The sequence below is a fragment of the Pseudonaja textilis genome, chromosome 5, assembly GCF_049901715.1.
Source record: "Pseudonaja textilis isolate UNSWEBS1 chromosome 5, rPseTex1.2, whole genome shotgun sequence".
Classification (NCBI taxonomy): domain Eukaryota; kingdom Metazoa; phylum Chordata; class Lepidosauria; order Squamata; family Elapidae; genus Pseudonaja; species Pseudonaja textilis.
In genome coordinates this window covers 62260150-62281269 of record NC_141994.1, presented here as the reverse complement: position 1 = coordinate 62281269, position 21120 = coordinate 62260150, and the positions used below count along the sequence as shown (strand labels likewise).

At 40.4% G+C, this 21120-nt stretch overlaps 1 protein-coding gene across 2 annotated transcripts; it reads right to left on the bottom strand.

Annotated features, from left to right (window-relative positions):
* Positions 1-2615: 2615 nt before the first annotated feature.
* Positions 2616-19514, bottom strand: BPGM (bisphosphoglycerate mutase). Of its 2 annotated transcripts, none has more exons than XM_026715285.2 (3): positions 19368-19514; positions 15184-15830; positions 2616-3329 (listed from the first exon to the last, which is right to left on the bottom strand). In XM_026715285.2, exons 2-3 carry the CDS (start codon positions 15782-15784, stop codon positions 3148-3150), a joined length of 783 nt encoding a protein of 260 aa, XP_026571070.1. In that variant the 5' UTR covers positions 15785-15830; positions 19368-19514; the 3' UTR covers positions 2616-3147. The 2 variants fall into 2 exon arrangements, with proteins under 2 accessions (XP_026571070.1, XP_087791244.1); XM_087935118.1 differs by lacking the exon at positions 19368-19514 and adding an exon at positions 18941-19251.
* Positions 19515-21120: the final 1606 nt, after the last annotated feature.

The window sequence follows — 21120 nt, the reverse complement described above, 5'->3', positions numbered from 1 at the left end:
CACAGGAGAATGGAGCTGGAAAGCAGGTTAGTGGGGTTGGGGAGGGAATGGAGATTTTACAGTATCCTTCCCCTGCCACGCCCACCAAGCCACACCCACAGAACCAGAAGTTTGAATCCCACCACTGATCACCGCACTTGTTCAACTGCCTTAATGCTGCTGAACAGGAAAATAGCAAGAGACCTAACTGGTTTGCTGAAGGATGCCAATTATTGAAATAATGCAATTGACTGGATCGGTTGCTGGCTCCATAAAGGGGACATCAACATCACAGATATTGACATATGAGTTGTATGCTGCATTCTAGTTGTGCCAAACAAGAGATTTGCTATAATAGGCCACTGAATTACTTTATATAAGACGCTGTTGGGCACATTCTCTAATGGCAAAAAGTAGACAATGAAGGATGATATTAATAGCACTTAAGACTTATATACCGCTTTGTAGTGCTTTACAGCCCTCTCAAAGCGATTTACAGAGAATCAGCCTATTGCCCCCAGCATTTTGGGTCCTCATTTTACCCACTTCGGTACGATGGAAGGCTGAGTCAACCTTGAACCTGGTGGGATTCGATCTGCCAAATTGCAGTAGGAGTAGCTTGCAGTATTGCACTCTAACTACTGTGCCAGTGAGGCTCTCTGTATGCTGTAACTCAATTTATTAGAGATCACTGTATATTCATATATACTGTAGATCATATACACATGCAAGGATATCCCTGGTTAGTGTAACGTGAGTCAGGTGGTCACTCTTTATCCAAAGATTTGAAAGGTTTACACTGAATTGGCATATTTCTGTTATTTATACAATTTGTTTTTGTAATTCCAACCCATGATTTGAGCCAGTTTCCAATGTCTGGGCCATGGCCTTGAGCCATTCGGAACTGGGCTATGGAAATGGTGGACGAGCCCACTGCTTGCGCAAATTGAGCCTATGCTCAATTACTGCACGTACATGTCTACCCTTCACATGGATTCATTCCCTCTCCCCCTCCCCCCTGCCAGTCTACAAAGGAGGAAAGGTTTAGGAACTCTGATTTAAACAGAGTTGGAAGGGACCTTGTAGATCATCTAGTCCCCCACCAAAGCAGGAGACCCTAGACTATTTCTGATGGATGGCAATCCAGTCTCTTCTCAAAAGCCTCCAGTGTTGAAGCTCCCACAACTTCTGAAGACAACTTCTGTTCCATGGGTTGATTGTTCTCGCTGTCAGAAAATTTCTTATTTCTAGGTTGAATCTCTCCTTGATCACCTGGCCTTCTGGTGCTTTGGAAAATAGCTTGACCCACTCCTCTCTGTGGCAGCCCCTCAAATATTAGAATACTGCTCTCATGTCACCCCTGGTTCTTCTCTTCACTTGATTAGCCATGCCCAATTCCTGCAATCGTTCTTCATATGTTTTAGTCTTTTACCAAACAGCCAGTAATGACTCAGTTCTCCTTAATTATTCAGCTGTAAGGGAGAATTCAGACAACACATTAAATTGAACATGTTACATTGCGGCTTAGTGTAATGTGTGAAGCCTGCCAGTCACTTTCCTCCAGCTTCCCTTTTTATTTGTGCTTTTCTCCTGAGTTTTGGTCTTTATTCACATTTGAATTCACATTTGGGGGGGTGGTATTAAAACCCTTCAATACATAATGTGCACTCAAAAGTAAGATTGCTCTAGCTTTTTCCCTCTCTTGACTATAGAGGCAACATCTGATTGCATTTTATTTAGAGCAGAACATAAGGAAGGAATAGGAGGACGGGGTGGGATTCTACCAGTTCGCACCTATTCGCTAGAACTGATTGTTGACATTCTAAGCAGTTTGGAGAACCGGTTGTTAGAAGAAATTACTGGCCTAATCCTGTAAGGAAGGCAGGAAGGAAACATTCTGGGGTTGCTTCCAGAAACTGCCTCTCAGTTAACTATTACTACATTCCTGGCAGGACTAGACTTCCTATCTCAGGAACTTCTCTGGAGTTTTTTCCCCTCCTTTGCTGATACTTTGCTTGTGTGGAGTGACCATTCAAAGTTACAATGGCACTGAAAAAAGTGACTTATGACCATTTTTCACACTTACGACTGTTGCAGCATCCCCACAGTCATGAGAGGCCAGGCGAGGAGATGGTGCCTCGATGTGAATGATATTGTGTTGGCCGCACCCAGCCAATAACATGACCAAGCCATGCCCACCAACAAAGCCACACCCACAGAACTGGTTGTTAAAAAAATTGAATCCCACTCCTGTAGAAGATATGGCTGGACCAAGGATGGAATTGGGGGGCGGGAGTTGTACCATCTTAGCATGCTTGAAATAAATTTGTAAGTGATGCTGGTATTATATTTAAACTTAAATTTACAAATGATCTCTAAAGCGTAAGCATAAGGATGCTGCAAGAATGACTTGTGCTGATCAGTCATGTCATATGTTTTAGTGTCATTAAACAGTCACTAAACAAATTGTAAGTGAATGACTTACCTCTACAAATTTCTTTTAAATGAAAAGAGAATCTTAAAGTAGAATGTCAACATTTCTCAGGCTTTCTAGAACATCATTTCTTCCTGGCCTTTTCCTTTACATGGTCCTCTCCAACATGGAAAAAAGGCTATTAAGATTCAGGCAAAGCAGATAAGAATAAGGGCTTTATTCAAAATTAATTGAACATAAGTTAAACAATAAAAGTGGGCCCCGACAAATAACTCAACCAATGCAAGAAGCTGTCCAATGATAAAAAGATAAAAGTCCACATTAAGACTGTGAGTGAACATCTTTGGGAAGGTTTACTGTTTGTGATCTTCAGTCCTTAATAATCCTCCTATGGGCCAATCTGACATTCCCTGTTTTATCTCCTTTTATCACAATAGTATTTGCAGAAATCTGGTTCTTGATACAGGGTTCCTCTCAGATGAAAAGTTGAGGATAATATACATAGATGCATTTTATTCTTCTAATTAAAGCCTAATCAGTTCACCTGACATTGGGACTCTCATACCAGGATCTGAAATCGAATCCCCAGAGATAAACTGCTAAAATCTAACAGCTCTTGTCTAACACTTGGTGAGAACCGAAAGCCAAGCAAGTAGGCATAAAACAATTCACAAGGTGCCATATTTTGCTGCACGTCATTAGAGCTACGGGCAAAAGCGTTTGTAAGGTGGCCTTTATTTCTCAGCCATAGGTTTGGCCTTCCCTTGATCTTCCACTTTCTTGATGGCAGCTTGTATGGCTTCTTGGTCACCCAGAAATTGGTGCTGGCCAAGCGGTTGCAGATTTTCATCGAGTTCCAGAAGGACGGGTACGCCAGTGGGAAGAGTCACATTGACTATAGCCTCATCAGAGATGCCTGCAGGGAAGAAGGAACAAATTTACTCTCACTACCTTAGGCCGGTTGTAGGTAAGCTTTTAATACTATCATGAAATATAATATCAGGAAGGTCTTGGATTTGCTAAAAAAAATTGCACTTTTCATTTTCAAATGTTTTTAAATCAAGGGGTCTTCAAACTTGGCAAGTTTAAGACTTGTGGACTTCAACTCCCAGAATTCCTGAGCTAACATGACTGGAGGAAGAATTCTGGGAGTTGAAATCCACATGTCTTAAAACTGTCAAGCTTGAAGACTCCTGTTTTAAATTAAACCATATGAATGTCGATGGAGATCTTCAGTCATCCAGGTCGTGGTTGTCCCAAAGGTGCTTTTTGCCAAAGGCAACTGGATTTTGTTTTTCCTGTAAGATGTTCTGTTTCTCATCCAAGAAGCTTCTTCAGTTCTGACAAGTTCTGAAGCTTCTTGCGTGAGATGTGAAATGTCGTCAGGGAAAAACAAAGTCCAGCTCAGCTGCCTTTGGAAAAAGCACCTTCGGGTAAACCACAGGGGAGTGTTCGGAAATTTTCTTTAAAAAGAAACAAGAACAATCCTGACTGATTGGCAAACACTTGTAAACAAATGAGACTGGGATCAAACATCAAGCTTAGTCGAAAATCAGGGTTTATAAATTACAAATCACTGAGTTCAATGCAACATTCTGAACCAAAAAAGACACACCTCATTATAGATTTACACTGAGTTGAACCAGGGTGTCAGTTCTCTAGTAGTGAGGACAAGTATCACATACCTTTCGGAGGATCCACGCAATATACATAAGGATCCATGCAATATATATAATGCCTGATCTCCAACTCCGTATAACTGACATTTTGACATATGAAGAAACTAAAAACAAACTGAACAAAACCACCATGGATAATCTCTTGACGCAACCAATGTGTTTTCTTTTTGGACATAAGATTCATGTTGGACCACCAGGGTTCCAGTTTTCAAGAGATGCATCCAGATATTTCCAAGAAGTCCACAAAGCAATGACTTTAGAGCGTTGTTGAGGCTACCTGGAGGTTTATCTGTGTCGTCAGTGTCACCTGAATAATGCACATGCGTGTGGAGCCTTTTTTCTTCTTCAGGGGTCCATGATTCTCTTTGACTTTGGCTGCCCTCTTGTAGATATTCCACTACCCAAACTAAGTAACATCATCAGTGCTAGAAGTGGAAGTATGCCTGCAGGCAAATTTTTCCCATTTGCATGCTTTCTGAAATGTTTGATGTTCCACTCTCATTTGCACTACTCAGGTGACCCTGACAACACAGATAAACCTCCAGGTAGCCTCAACGACTCTCTAAAAGAATGTCTACAAGGAGTGTAAATCCTTCTATTCCCCACCACCCACTCAGAGCTGAAGAAGCTTCTTGGATGGGAAGTGAAATGTCTTCAAAGAAAAAACAGAAAGTCCAATTATCTCTTGAAAAAGCATGTTTGGGACAACCATGACCTGGATGACTGAGAATCTCTACAGATATCTTGCCATGGTATTCCCAAATATAGATGCACGTCTCCATAAACACACCAAAGCAACCTGCTTTTGTAACTAATGTTCTACCTAAATTAAACCACCTTCCCTTAAAAGAAAATCAACCATGCTTTTATGCTGTTGAGTTTTCTGAATTATGGAGGCACAACACTCTCCGTGGCCCTTCTCCAATCCTAGACAATGCATCTGGTCTGGCACCCCTGTAGTTCTTCTTGTCCTTAATGCTTGCCTCTTTTTCTTGAAAGAAGGCGGTTTCTCTGCCCAAACATTTCAGGACAGAATCAATGAAGCAGTATCACCACTTTCAACAAGGGTAAGAGTCAGAAGAGTCAGAACTTTGTGAAAAGAGGAAAAAGGAGGAGAGGGGTAATTGTGTTAATCCTGCTTTATCAACAAAAGCTACATACACATTACGGCTGAAAGTTACAAACTTTGCCCCAAATGCTACCAGTTGTTTAATAGACCCAGAACAGCTGAGAAAATCCGTCTTTATTTAACATGCTAAACAGGACAAACAGCAGGAAAACCAGCTGGAAGCTAAGTAGATTGGGAAACTTCTGAGGTGTATGGCTTGGAAAATGAGTTTGCATCAGGAGAGGAGACTGTGGTCAAATTTATTAATTTCTTCAAACTAGTCTGACTTAAGAGCAAAGTCCAGTGAAACAGGAGGGTTGATTGGAGGTTGAAGTAGGAACTGAATACAGGTAGTCCTTGACTTACAATACTTCACTTAGTGACTGTTTAAAGTTACAACAGCACTGAAAAAAGTGACTTGTGGCCCTTTTTCACACTTATGACCGTTGCCACATTCCCCACAGTCACATGATCAAAATTGAGCCGCTTGGCAACCGATTCATATTTATGACAGTTGCAATCTCTCCAGGGAGTCACGCCCCTCTGACAATCAAAATCAATGGGGAAGCCAGATTCACTTAACAACCTTGTGACTAATTTAATAACGGCAGTGGTTCACTTAACTGTGGCAGGAAAGGTCGTAAAATGGGGCAAATCTCACTTAAATGTCCCACTTAGCAACATAAATTTTGGGCTCAATTGTGGTCATAGGTTGAAGACTACCTGTAATAACAAAATAGACCAACCTTTTTTTTGATCCAAGACCACAATGTGCTTAAGCAACCAACTTACCCTATAAAATTGACAATGTTTTTGATGGAGTTATTTTTTTTAAGAGACTTAGTTGGTCTCATCACCAAGCATCCCAAAACTGTGAGAAATAAAATAACCAAATGAATCCAAAATGCAGCTAAAATTGTGTGTCTCTGTATGCAAGTAACAACCTTAATTAAGAGCTCCCTGATCCCAACTGTTTGGAAAGAGCCAATGACAAATCAACTTTCAAACCGGTGCAAAGAAAACAATATGGAAGCATCTCTAAAGTCATCAGGAGTCGAGGTCAATGTGTGCACCTTTTTGTCTTGTGATTTCATCTTAGTTTAGCCAACTCTCATCATGTCACACACCAAAGCTGCATGTGCCAAATGTATATTTATGTTATCACTTGCATGACAAGAAATGCATTTCCTTCCTGTTTCTAAAAGTGACTTTATTATAACTATGAAAAAAATAATGCTCAATACAGCAGTTTTCCAGAAACCAGGATTCCTACTTTCTACTGCTAGGTATTCTGGGAAATGTAGTTTGCACATTGAATTGAATTCTTTATTGTTATTGTACGTATACACACAATATATATACAATATTCACCTAACACCCAGAGACCAGACTCAACATGCACACACACATGACAATTCCCAAACACCTTCCCACCCGCCAAAATTCCCCACCTCCTAAAAACACACAAGCATCCACACAACAGACCAAGAAATACTGTCCAACAGCTCACTGATAGTGGTCCTTAAGTTCATTATTAAGTGTAATTATAGCTCTGGGATAAAAACTATTCAGAAAACGTGTGGTCCAAGCTTTAATTGTTCTGTACCTTCTGCCAGAAGGCAACAGTTCATAAAGATTGTAAGCAGGATGGGAAGAGTCTCTGAGAATGTTGTGCAATTTCCTCAAACAGCAAGATGAGAAGATGTCATCCAGGGCTGGTAGCAGGAGCCCAATGATATTCTGGGCAGTTTTAATGATTCTCTGTAGAGCTTTTTCTCCGCTACAGAGCTGCTCCCATTTAGAGGGCCCTCAGAATGGGAAAGACAGTGTGCATTATAAACCACTGAACAAGAAGTGTTCAAATAGAAAATTACATAATAAGTGGCCACTGGTCAATTAGGAAAAGTAGGAGAGTTGCTGTTGTGAAAAGCAAACTAAAAGGGCATTACAAATTATTCCTGTTGCAATAAGATGCCAAGTACAGCTCCTTAATGATTCCTATTTATATCTTCATTTAGAAGAGGGAGCTACAGCTATATCCTTATCTTTTTAAAATAACACTCCAATACACAAATACAATCTGGAAAAAAAAATCATAGGAGGCTTACATAGGAAATGTTCTCCAATTTGATATGCATCCAGATGTGTCCTTATTACAGCCATATCAAGCCCACCCAGCTTATTCACCAGATATTTGTTGTGTTATAGGCCAACATTTCTGGGAAATATTCATTTGCACAAATGTTTCTTTCGGATCTGTTTAAGAAATAGTGGGAGATTCAAAAGATGAAACGGACTGGAAGATTCTAATTTCCATGAGTGATCACCAGGGATGAAAATCACTGCTTGGTTAGTTCAATATATTAGTGAACTGTTGGTGCAAAACATAAATGTCAACTATACTCAAGTGTCCAATTACTTCAAATACTTGTAACATTAACTAGCTGACCTTCCTACATCCATCTACATTACAAAAAAGGTATTGGGACTTTGGAAAAAGTGCAGACTAAAAGAGCAACTAAGATGAATAAAGGCCTGGAGACTAAAACATATGAAGAACGGTTGCAGGATTTGGGTTTGGCTAGTCTAGAGAAAAGAATGGGGGGCACGATAGCAGTATTCCAGTATTTATCCAGTATCCAATATTTTCCAGTATTTAATAGACTGCCACAAAGAGGAGGGCATAAATTTATTTTCCAAAGCACAGGAGGGCAGGACAAGAAACAATGGATGGAAACTAATCAAGGAGAGAAGCAACCTGGAATTGAGGAGAAACTTTCTAATCGTGAAGACAATTAACCAGTGGAAGAACTTGTCATCAGGAATTGTGGGTGCTCCAACACTGGAGGTTTTTAAGAAGAGACTGGACAGTCACTTGTCTGAAATGGTATACGGTCTCCTGCTTAAGCAGGGGATTGGACTGAAAGACCTCCAAGTTCCTTCAGTTCTATTCTGATTAATTGATCAATCTCTTTGCATTCTACAATAGAATAGAATTAAATTCTTTATTGGCCAAGTGTGATTGGACACACAAGGAATATGTGTGCAAATGCTCTCAGTGTACATAAAAGAAAAGACACACTCATCAAGAGTCAAGAATCATATGGTACAACACTTAATGATAGTCATAGGGTACAATAAGCAATCAAATCATCCTAGGAAAGAGTCAATATGAATCGTAAGGATACAAGCGACAAAGTTACAGTCATACAGTCACAAGTGGGAGGGGATGGGTGATAAGGAGCGATGAGAAAATTAATAGTAATAATACAGATTTTGTAAATGCAGACTTTGACAGTGTTGAGGGAATTATTTGTTTAGCAGAGTGATGGCGTTCGGGGGAAAAACTGTTCTTGTTTCTAGTTGTTCTGGTGTACAGTGTTCTATAGCGTCATTTTGAGGGAAGAAGTAGAAACAGTTTATGTCTGGGATGTGAGGGGTCTGTAAATATTTTCACAGCCCTCTTTTTGACTCGTGTAGAATACAGGTCCACGATTGAAGGCAGGTGGGTAGTAATTGTTTTTTCTGCAGTCCTAATTATCCTCTGAAGTCTGTGTCTGTCCTGTTGGGTTGCAGAACCAAACCAAACAGTTATAGAGGTGCGGATGACAGATTCAATAATTCCTCTGTAGAACTGTAGAACTCAGCACTTATTCAGCTAAACTGGATAAAGCAGGCTCATCAAACTGGCAGCCTGCGGGCCTTATCTGGCCCATGCAGGCTACGCCCACCCAGCTCCACAAAGGCAAAAAACATCACGATACGTCACGATACAGCCTGTGATGCGATCGGGTTTGACACCCCTGGAATAAAGCATTACTAGTCAGATGCAACGAAGAATCATATATAAGTAATCCTTGACTGATAACCACTTCTTTAACAACAACATTCAAAGGCACAACAGCAGTGATAAAAAGGGACTTACGACCAGTTTTCACACATACAACTGTCACAGCATCACCACAAGACTAAAATTTGGACGCTTGTCAACTAGAATGTATTTATGATGGTTGCAGCATCCCAGGGTCACATGATTCGGCTCTGTGATTTCAGGACATCCCATCTGACAATCTTGAATATTTGCTATTTATTGTAATATTTCTGTGGATGTTTTTAATAATCCCAGTTTCAACTGCTCCTCAATTTTTTTATGGATTAAGAAAGCTGTATTCTTTTTATATGTTATATATTCTTTCGCTATGAAAAGCATCACTTTTTAAATCTCAGAGTAAAATTGATACATAGATGGCTGAAACTCCCAATTTATTTATTGATTGAGGACTGATATATTTATTTAGATACATTTCTTCTCCAATACCTTTAAATTACTTTGAGGAAACCAAATATTTGAGAGAAAAAAACTGCACGTCCTTGAATTACGGCCACAGTTGAATCCAAAATTTCCATTGCTAAGTAAGACAGTTAAGTGAATTGTGCCCCATTTTATAACTTTCGCCTAAGTTGTTAAGCAAATCACTGAAGTTGTTCACTGTGAATTATGTGATTCACTATGAAGTGAATCATGCATGTTAAGCGAATCTGGCTTCCCACATTAACTATGGCTTATTGGAAGTTACAAATGGTGATCACATGACCATAAGGCACTGCAATTGTCAAATACATGCCAGCCCCCATCACGTGACCCTGGGGGTGCTTCATCAATCATAAGTGCGAAAAGGGTCATAACTCACTTTTTTTCCAATGGTTTTGTAATTTCAGATGGTCACTAAACAAATGGTTGTAAGTCAAGGATTACCTGTACAGGAAAGACAAAACTCCTAGATCTTGTTTATATAAGTTATTACATGAGTTATTACATCATGATGGAGGAGTTAACTTTCCAGATTCTTGGCTTTGTTATTGGACACATGTTTAATTCAAGGGCTCTATGGAATGAAAGTCATCAAGAAAAAAAAAATCATTGATGGACAGATGCACAAAGTTATGCAAACAGTTTGATCTCATAGCAGGGGTATAAGGGCCAGGCCAGAAATCAGTCTTTTGATTAGAACAATACATAAATAATAATTAAATATAATACAATATTTAGACATAGCTGCAGTATATTTCCTGTATCAAAAGCTGTAAGGCACATTTGGAAGATGCTGGAAAAGACTATCATTTTAAGGAGAGATTCAACCTGGAAATAAGGAGAAATTTTCTTGACAGAGAGAACTATCAACCAATGGAACAGAAGTGGCCTTCGGAAGTTGTGGGAGCTTCATCACTGGAGCCTTTCAAGAAGAGATTGGACTGCCATTTGTCATAAATGGTGTAGGGCAGGAGTGTCACACTTAAGGCCTGGGGGCCGGATTCAGCCTGTGTGGTGCTTAGATCTGGCCCACAGGGCCACCATGGAAATATAGCAAAGGACTGGCCCGCAATACCTCTGCCAGCAAAAACAGAGCTGGGGGGGGGGGCATCCGGGGCCCCTCCCGAGCTGTTTTCATTGACAGAGGGTGGCAGGAGGCCATCTCAGGCGAAAACGGGAGCTCGTGAGGGCCCGTTTTTGCTGGCAGAGTGCTCAGGCCTCCACAGGCGCCTTCCCGACACAAGTGATGTCACGCTGGCCACGCCCATCCGGACCACTCTATCCCACCAAGGTCAAACAAAACTCTGATGCGGCCCGCAATGAAATCGAGTTTGTAGGGTCTCCCTCTTGGGCCGGGGGTTGGACTAGATAACCTACAAGGTCCCTTCCAACTGTTAATCTGTTAACCTTGAACATTTTCATTTACGTGAAAAATTGCATTCCGGAACCATCCCTGTTTCAAAACAGTAGGTAAACCCTACTGGCATAGAGAAATCATGGACAAATAGTAGTATTAATAGTGTCGATCAGCAAAGAGCGGTATTTATTTTAAAGCAATTTTTTTAAAAAACCTTTTTTTTCTAGAATGCCCCTGTTTTCCGTGGGAATTTATCTGCTTCCAGCAGAATTTGGCTGGCAGCATTACCAGATGGACTTTTATTCCTTTTCAAACCACTGTCACCCAAGGCAGGAGACATTAATTAAAAAAGGGAAGAACAGGGTCAGCCTTTGAAGAAAGCACAGAAAGCAACTGCAGCGGCAGAAAAGGGGGAAAAGGGAATGTAAAGGGAATTCCTGGCCAGAAAGAGGAAAGTTACCAAGCAGTACTTATATGTCCTGTTCGAGTCCATCTGCTCTTCCTATCCTGGTAGTCTTGAACCAAATACAGGTAGTCCTCAATTTACAACCACAATCAGGCCCAAAATTTATGTTGCTTAAGCGAGGTATTTCTTAGCTGAGTTTTGCCTCATTTTAGGATCTTTCTTGTCACAGTTGTTCAGTGAATCACTGCAGCCGGTAAGTTAGTAACACGGTTGCTAAGTGAATCTGGCTTCCCCATTGATTTTGCTCGTTAAGGTAAAGGTTCCCCTCACACATACGTGCTAGTCGATTCCAGCTCCAGGGGGCGGTGCTCATTTCCCTTACAAAGCCGAAGGAACCAGCATTATCTAAAGACGTCTCTGTGGTCATGTGGACGGCATGACTAAACACCAAAGGCACACGGAAAGCTGTTCCCTTCCCACCAAAGGTAGTCCTTATCTTTCTATTTGCATTTTTACATGCTTTCGAACTGGCAGAAGCTGGGACAAGTGACGGGAGCTCACTCCGTTATGTGGTGCTAGGAATTCGAACCGCCAAACTGCTGATCTTTCTAATTGACATGCTCAGTGTCTCAGCCATTGAGCCACTGCGTCCCTCCTTTGCTCGTTGGAAGGTCACAAAAGGGGATCGCATGACCCCGGAACTGTGAAACCGTCATAAATATGAATCCGTTGCCAAGCATCTGAATTCTGATCACATGACCTTTCGGATGCTGTAATGGTCATAAGTGGGAGCAGGGGAAATGGCCCCCACTTATGACCATTACAGCAGTCCCCTTGTAACTTTGAACAGTCACTAAACAAACGGTTAAAAGTCAAGGACTACCTGTACTGTAGTAATTGCTAGAAGACAGCCAGATCTAGATTCTCAGCAATTCTTCAACACAACATTTTAAGGAATTTCTTCTGACTTTATTTGTCTTTCCTTTTTAGTTCCTTAAACCCACACTTTATTTGAGGGAACAGAGCAGGAATTGGCACATAGACAATATGCAAGCAATCTGTTCCTAAGCAACCTGTTCTTTGGCTTCTATCTAAGCAACCCATCAGCCACAAGAACAGCACAATCCAGGATTGAGACACTTTATGAAGGGAAGGATTATGGATTTATGGAGGACTTTGAGAGTAAAAGACATGACCTAAATGTGGCAACAGCCCCGTGTTAATTCTTAATCAATCTTCACCTTTACAGCATTCCAAAGACCTGCATATGTTTTGGAGGATTAAGACATGCTTATATAATTAGAATTTAAAATGTTGATCCAATATTGGGAAACAGCACATTTAAGCAACCTTCACTGAAGAAATCACTTTAAAATTAACATTACAACACGAAAAGATATTGTTTTACTTCTCAGGAGGGGAGAAAAAAAACCTTGCCTGAAATAAAAGATGCTACTCGCTCGGAGGAACAAGGATGAACGAAAGCTGGTTTCAGGGATGAATCCTAATCAAATAAAAGCACGCAAGATTTGGGGACAAAACTAGCATTTATTTATTGGTAAATGAATGCTACAGTCTGTCTTACTCAATTTCCAAAAAAATCCCTTACAACAGGAGTCTCCAACTCTGGGTACCAGTCTGCGGCCTGTTAGGAACCAGTTCACACAAATGAATGAAACTTTATCTGCACATGCCCAGGATCTAGGTATTGTGAAACCACCAATCCCAGTCTGTGGAAATATTGTTTTCCACAGAACCCATCCCTGGTGCCCCAAAGGCTCGGAACTGCTCCCTTGGAGGTAGTCCTCGCTTAGTAACCATTCAAAGGTACAATGGAATATTTTTTTAAAGTACCTATAACACGGAACCAAAGTTCCAACAGTCACCCATCCAAACACTCACGACTGAATTTTGGGTGCATGTATACCTGTTTGCAGCATCCCATGGTCACATGATCTCCCTTTACTTTTTTTTTTTTTTTAACCAGAATCTGGCATTTACTTCTAGTTTCCAGCAAAAACACCCATTATGAACAATAAATTCACTTAATAACTGTGGCATTCGCTTAACAACTGCTGCAAAAAAAAATGTCGTAAAATCGGGTCACTGAGGTAATGACTTGCTTAATGACCCGCATGACTTACTACCATAATTTTGGACACAATTATGGTTGTAAGTCGAGGACTACCTATACCTTCTTGATGATAAACCTAATTAATGAAATTCCTTCTGGCTCCTTTGTGAGTTTATTCTTAGTGAAGGGCAAGAGAGTAAATTTAAGGAAGCACTGAAAGGATGGTAATAAACACTCCGGAACATGTATTTTTCTTCTGAGTCCAAAGCAACAGGTGCCGTGGGCTCCCATCCACAGGCTTTGGATTTGAATGCCACATACCTCTAAAGTCAGGTTTTAAGTAACAAGGATGAAATCCCTTACACTTTACAGCCATGGTTCTTAATCTGGGGGTATTTGGGACATATCCTGGTGGTAATGGAGGCACAGTGGTTAGAGTGCAGTACTGCAGGCTATTCTGCTGACTGCTGGCTGCCTGCAATTTAGCAGTTCAAATCTTACCAGGCTCAAGGTTGACTCAGCCTTTCCAAGGTTGGTAAAATGAGAATCCAGATTGTTGGGAGGCAACATGCTGACTCTATAAGCCACTTGGAGAGGGCTGAAAAGCACTGTGAAGCGGTATATAAGTCTAAGTGCTGTTGCTATTTGTAAATTTCTTGTGAATTAAGGATCCAGATTGGGACTGCCACTGCAAAGATATTTCTTTAAGGCTCAGAGATCTTCTTTTGTTGGGATAATGATGTTATTCAAGACCATGAAAAGGAGTAATTGGGTCAAACCGTTTAAAGAACCACTGCTTAAGGAATTGGTCCAGGGCTACTAAGATGAAAAGCAGTAAAAGTGGAAGCTAAATTGGTGATAACAGCTGTTCAAAAATTTTGACAGGTCTTTGCCATCCGTTCTTTTGTACCTTTCTGGGCATGCCATCAGTATCTATTACCAAGGCTACCCAGAGCGACATTATTTGCTGTCCCCACTTCAAATGGCATACAACAGGAATAAACAAGCAGGGCTCCTCTAACTATTTTTACCTACAATTTCACCAACTTTGGCCAACAGATTGATCAGGCAGGTTTCTTACAGTTGGCACTTGCTTATTGTAAACTATTCTTTACAGAAAATAAATCATGTCCAAGATTAGAGTAGTCTGGTGGAGAGAGCAAACCAAGGGTTAGATTTAGCTGAAGCAGGTTATGAACAAAGTTTAGATTCAGGCGTGTTCTTTGCTTTTGGATTAGCATATGAATGCTAATCCAAATACCATTAGCAGTTTGTAAGCCAGGGATCAGCTCTCAACTTTTGCATAAACCAGGCCACCAACTGCTACCAAGGTAAAAACTACAAACTATATTACTAGTTATTTATATATTGGTATCTGAAGATACAACTATGCCATAAACAACACCCTTGAAAGTGCCAAAGGTAAACTGAAAGTCGATTCCCAATTCTCACCTCTAAAAATCCCAAAAACATTTTGGGAACGGGAGGAGAAACCATCATAATTAAGCAAATATAACAACAATAGCACGCATATATACTTTTAACAAGGTTTTCTGGCATTAGAGAGAGCCATAAATGGCAAAATGACACCATGTTCCAGTAAGGCTTCTGAAGAGGCCTCACTAAAGCCTGAGGCACAAAGTCTGCAAATAATGTGAAATCTTCTCCAGTATGAATCTCCATAAGCCCAAAAAACTTAAAAGTATATACAACCAACCTTGACTACAAATATCCCAAGAAAATCTAAAGTATACATTTTTAAATCAATTATTTTTAACGCTCCTGGGGAAAACATCTTAGCAGTAGCAACACTACACTCAAAATGTAACGGTACCTTCCAGATGCTTCAGAAGAGCCCTCGTGCTGTTTCCATGGGCAGAAATTAACACAGTCTTGCCTCTCTTGACTTCTGGTGCTATCCTTTCATTCCAGTATGGAAGAAGTCTACCCAATACTTCTTTTAAACTCTCAGACTTAGGAAGCTTCTCCAACGGTACATCACAGTATTTATATCTGCGATCATTATATATTTCGTGATAGTAAGGGTGGACCTCAGTGATGGGAGGTGGGCTGACATCGTAACTCCGTCTCCATCTTTTCACTTGCTCCTCGCCATGGTTCAAAGCCATCTCTGTCCTGTTGAGGCCAATCAGAGCCCCATAATGCCGTTCGTTCAGCCTCCAGGAAGATTCAGTGGGGACCCACTCCTGCCCCATCTCCTCAAGCACAAGCCAGGCAGTCTGAATAGAGCGGCTAAGAATGGAGGTAAATACCAGGTCGAACTCGAAACCAAGCATTTTGAGGTGCCTCCCACAGGTCTGAGCTTCCTTCACCCCATCAGGGCTCAGTTTCTGGTCAACCCAGCTACAGAAACGATTCTCCTTATTCCAAGCCCCTTCGCCATGTCTCAGCAAGATGAGTCTAAATTTAGCCATCTTGATCGGAGCTCTCTTGAATCTGCAGGATCTACTGAGAAAACATCTACATGGAAATAAAAGAAATAAATCAAACGCTTTGGATCACTAGCAATCAACATCATAAACTCTTGTCTAGAATTTCTTGAGGCCATCATAAGTAGCCCTAGGTAAGTTGTTATTGTGACTGATCTTCTCCTTCAAACATAAAGGTTCTTCTAGGAGAGGACCAGCAGTGGTATTATACCGGTTTGGCCCGGTTCACTCAAACCGGTAGCTCCTAGAATCATCTGTGAGCAAACTGGTTCTCTCCAACAATCAGCTGCTGATCCGGCCCACCTGCCTTAATTGAATAAGATCTTCTCCACAAGAGCACCAAAACTTGGGGGATTCTTCTCATGAGAAGTTCACTGTCCGCTTTTTCTATCAGCTTATTTTTCCCTAGGAGATAATGGGGTCCTGTTTAGAGAAGGGTGAGGAACCTTTTACGACTTGTGGACTTCAAACTCCCAGAATTCTTGAGGGAGCCATGCTGGTCCAGAAATTCTGGGAGTTGACCTCCACAAGTCATAAAAGGGCCATAGTTCCCCACCTCTGGTTTAGAGAAGGAGTTTCTCTTTTCAGTGAAGTGATGTTTAATTATGCTCAAACCACACTCTACCTCTTCTGCCAGTTTTAGGTATCTTAACGGATTAATTGGTTTTTGATGGATATTTTGTTCATCAATATCTTAACATTGTGCGCATTGGGACTTATCCTCCCATATGTATACAATGATCATATTTGCAATTCACTAATAGATACTCATATCGTTCTCAGTATGTGGCAACAGGATGGTGAAGGAGAAGTGGAAGTAGCAGAGATAAGAACAAACACCTCCAGACTTAGTTATTTGATTTGGGGCATCTGATGATTCCAATAAAGTTCCTGAATGGCTGCACAAAAGCAACCAAAATTCTGGAGAAATCACATTTACAGGAACAAGAGAGTTCAGCTGGTTCTACTTAACCATTCCTGCTGGCAAAGGTCATCAAAAAACCTGAAAGTTTAAAAGGTTTTAATAAAGGTAAGTCACTCAATCATTTACAATTATGATATATATTCAATAACTTTAATTTTGAAGACAGTTGTAAAGTCCCTGTTTATTCACATTGTATTCTAATGTTTAACCCTTTTCTTTAGGTTATTTTTTTAAATACCTAATAAAAGCCTATTCGGCAAAATGGGCAGCATGTAAGTTTAATAAATAAATGAAAAATATTTTTAAAAGATGACACATGGTAGAACATGGCAAACCGCACTCAAGAATTTCTATCCCATGTACTACTTTCCAATTTCTTCCCACGTATTGATGAAAATCAAATCACTTGATCTTTTAATACCCCTATATTAACCACACCCTGTAATTTTATATTGACGACCCATCAATTAACAAGAATACATTGAGGGCACTCTGATCAAACTCATTCAACTCTTCCACAAGAAAATGCTGCTAAAAATGTCTGGGCACTTGGAAGATTCCATGATTACATAAGGAGGAGTGTTCCTGTCAATCTGCCTCAAAATGTGTGCTTTGAAAATCAATCTCTTGTCAGAGCCAAAAATCACACCACAAACAGAGATCTTCCACCAGTGCCAAAGGCCTATCTGGTTACAACTGATTTCTGTTGGAAACTGATTATCTGACTATTTCACTTCTATCTTCTCAAAGGACCACAGCAATCACAGAGAAAGAAGGCAGAGGGGAATCTAAAGCAAATGAAAAATGGATCAATGTCAGACCAAATGGATTAGCACAATTGCTCAGTAATTATTACAGCTATGTAGTGCTTTGCATTTAAAGGCCAAATGATGTTTTGAAAAGTATGGGGATATAAATGTAGCCCCTATCTTCAAATCTTTCATGTAGTCACACTATCTCATGATGGTGCAGATCGTAGCTACAAAACAATTGTAGGAAAAATAGGGTTTTGCAAACATATGCACCTAGCATAATCAGACAAAAAAATAGTTCAAGATTCAGCATTTATAAAAAACCTCAGTCAAAAAATACTGTGTGATCTGAATGTGTGTGTGTTTGTGTATATAAACCCAAAGCAATTGTGAATATGTGATCGCCTTGTGAATTTAAAGAGAAGCATTTTTTCTGCCTGAAATGTCTAGTAAAGAATATCAATTTAGCTTTAGCGGTAATAAATACTTCCAGTATTCTTCCAATGATGGTTCTACAAATAGATTATGCACTGGAAAAGTATAAGCTTATTAGAGTAACTTTGTTTCAAAAAGCTGAGAGACTTAGGGTAGGCCAGAGAGATCTAGTGACAGTGACTCATACAGTATATCACAGAAGTGAGTATACCCCCCTCACATTTTGTAAACATTTAAGTATATCTTTTCATGTGACAACACTGAAGAAATGACACTTTTAAATTGGTATGTTACATGACTTTTTGATCAGCATGATGAAGGGAATTTGCCAGGAGCCTTTATGATATATAGATATATCTCCTGGCAAATTCCCTTCATTTTTCTAGTGGCCCCCATCCAGCTACTAGCCACAATCCCACCCTGTTTAGCCTGTGAATTGGCCAGGTGTTGTACCTGTTCAGAGTGGAATGCATAATTGTATTAAAATAAAGTGTTTGCTAGTCTTGATTGTGCTGATCAAACAGCCATGTAACATACCAATTTAAAATATTTTCTGTAGCATGTGATTATGTCCTACGTTTGTTTGCTTCTCAGATGTAGTTTTAGGTTAAAATGAAGGAATGCATATTGATTAGAATATATCAAAAGTCCTGGTTTGTATGCCACCTTTTCCCAATTTGCTCTCCACTGATGCATTCTCTAATTCTGGAGGATGCTGAAAATACAATGTATTTGGAGAATGCCAGGTTGGGAATGCCTTTGAAGCCATGATGTTATATATTTAATTCTGATTTAATATTGTGCAAAGTCAGTCCATGTAGTTTGTAGCTTAGTGGTCTATAAATTAAGAGTTATATATAAATAAATACAAATAAATATCAAGCTTGGGATGAAGGCAAAAAACCCACAGATTTAAAAGCAGAAGCATGGGAGAAGTTGGTAGCTTTAATAACACAGGTATCTCTAATGTGATAGAACCTACATCCAGGAATTCTCAACCATGATCTTAATAACTTAATAAGATCTTACCGCTCTTGAAAGGCGTCTCCCAATTCCATGGAAAACAGCGTGGGAGGAAAAGAAAACCCCTGCGTTTGACTTTTTAAAATAGCAGAACCAAAATTAGAATGATACACACACCAAATTCTCTCCAGGGCAACCAGGTTCAGCCTCCCTAAACTCTAGGGACACCCACGGCTAGCTGGGTAAGGGGATTCCTATCCTTCTATTTTGCATGCAATTCTTAGAGATCTAATTCCGGGGAGCACACACACACAAACACACACACACACAAACAGCAAAAGAAACAGCCGAACCCATTGGACTGAAAAGAAACATGCATTTCAAAGGGAAGCTATTATTGGTGCAATTCTCTCCCTTCCCTGCTGCGGCTTCATTCAAACACGCATATGCAAAAAAGAAATGTTTTTTAAGGAGGGGGAGAAGCAATATTCACCTTTACACCGCACAGCTCGGTCTGCAAAATCCAGCAACCACCATCCCCCTTACAGCTGCAAAGGCTTCGGCTACAAGTTCCTAGCAGCTTCCAGCAGAGTGCTAAAGAAGGGGAAGACTTAGTAACGCCTCCCGGATTCGCCCTCTGATTGAAGCGGTGAGCTGTCACTCATGAGACACCGCGGCCTCTTATGGGGAAGCGCATAACACGGATGAAGGGGCGGGAACTGATGACCTAATAAATCAAACGCTCTCCCGGCAATCTCTGTTGGAAGGTCGGCGCTGATTGGTGGACGGGGAAGCTGCAGCAGCTACCATGCGGTAAAGCCAGTGAACGAATGGATCACTCCAGGACAAGAGATTTTAAGCTTTGTTGTTAAAGGGATTCCCAAAGATACAGATGTAGATAATCAATGTTGGAAGGGACCTTGAAAGGCTTATTTGATGCATGTTTCTCCAACTTTTCAAAATTTGAAAAGCTTGGAAGTAGGATTAAAACACTTAGCAAACTCCACCAAATAAGATAAGGTGCGATTGGTCCTTGGATGGAAGACCATCTTAAAATCACAGGAAAACAGATTTAAGAGTTCAAAATAAACAAAACAAAAGGATGCCCGTAGAAAGCAATGTAAATGATTTCCTTAGTGAGCTGGGGAAAGTACATAGACGTTTCCATGAAATTTTCCAAGAATCAGGATTGACTAGAGGGGCTTGTGGGTTATAGGACAGAGTTAAGCGGAAGAGGCATGAAGGAATCCAGGAAAAATGATTTAATTAAATCCCATGGGTTAGTGTGCCTTGCAAAGTCAAAGTGAAATACCACTTGTGCATCATCACAAAATCCAGAACGTAAAGCCTACAACCTTGAAATTTGGCATGTATGTTCCTCTTGGCTTCTAGGTGCTCACTAGGAAAGGATTTTTCAAAATGACTATTAGTATATCATGTATTATTATTAACAAGCTCAGAGGCTAAGGACTTCTACTCCCCCTCCCCACCTGAAAAGAAATCTGTCCCAAATGCAAAACACAAGCAGAGGAGAGAGGTTTCAGTTTTAGTTTCATAGCAGCAACCAGCTTTAGTACAGAATAGTTGAGCTACGCCACAACCAGGTTCCTTGCTGTCTCCTTGCTCACGCAGCAAATACTGTTTCAGTTTTCAAACAGCCCTGAACTCACACACTGACAGGACGCTAGCCAGATGAATACCAATGGATGTTGGTAGGTAGAAGCTGAATTTTTTTTCCCTTTTTTTCCTCCCCCAAAACTAAGCCCAATCACATAGTTTCGTAACAAAGCACGGGTATCCAGCTAGTCTTTGATAATTGCATAATGGCTAAATCTGACGATATGAGAAAAAGAAGCTTTTCAAACAACCGCATTTGGTATCTGATCAAGTTGTTGCAAAATTAGCAAAAGGATGGGATTGTAAAATACTGTACTGTGGTGGATAAATGGAAGCCTAATGTTATGCATGCTTACAAGAATAGAAGTCTCAAAAGAGTTTAATAAAATTTCAAATTTTACCTCAAGTACGAAGAATTCTAAAAAGAAAAATTTTGCTCCCAGTAAGTCAATTTGGTGTAGTGGTTAAGGCATCAGAGTAAGAAACTAGGAGATCGTGAGTTCTAGTCCTGTTTTAGGGATGATGCCAGCTGGGTGACCTTGAGCCAATCACTCCATCAGCCCTATGAAGGAAGCAAGGACAAACTACTAACAAAACATCTTGCCAAGAAAAGTGTACTAATCAGATTT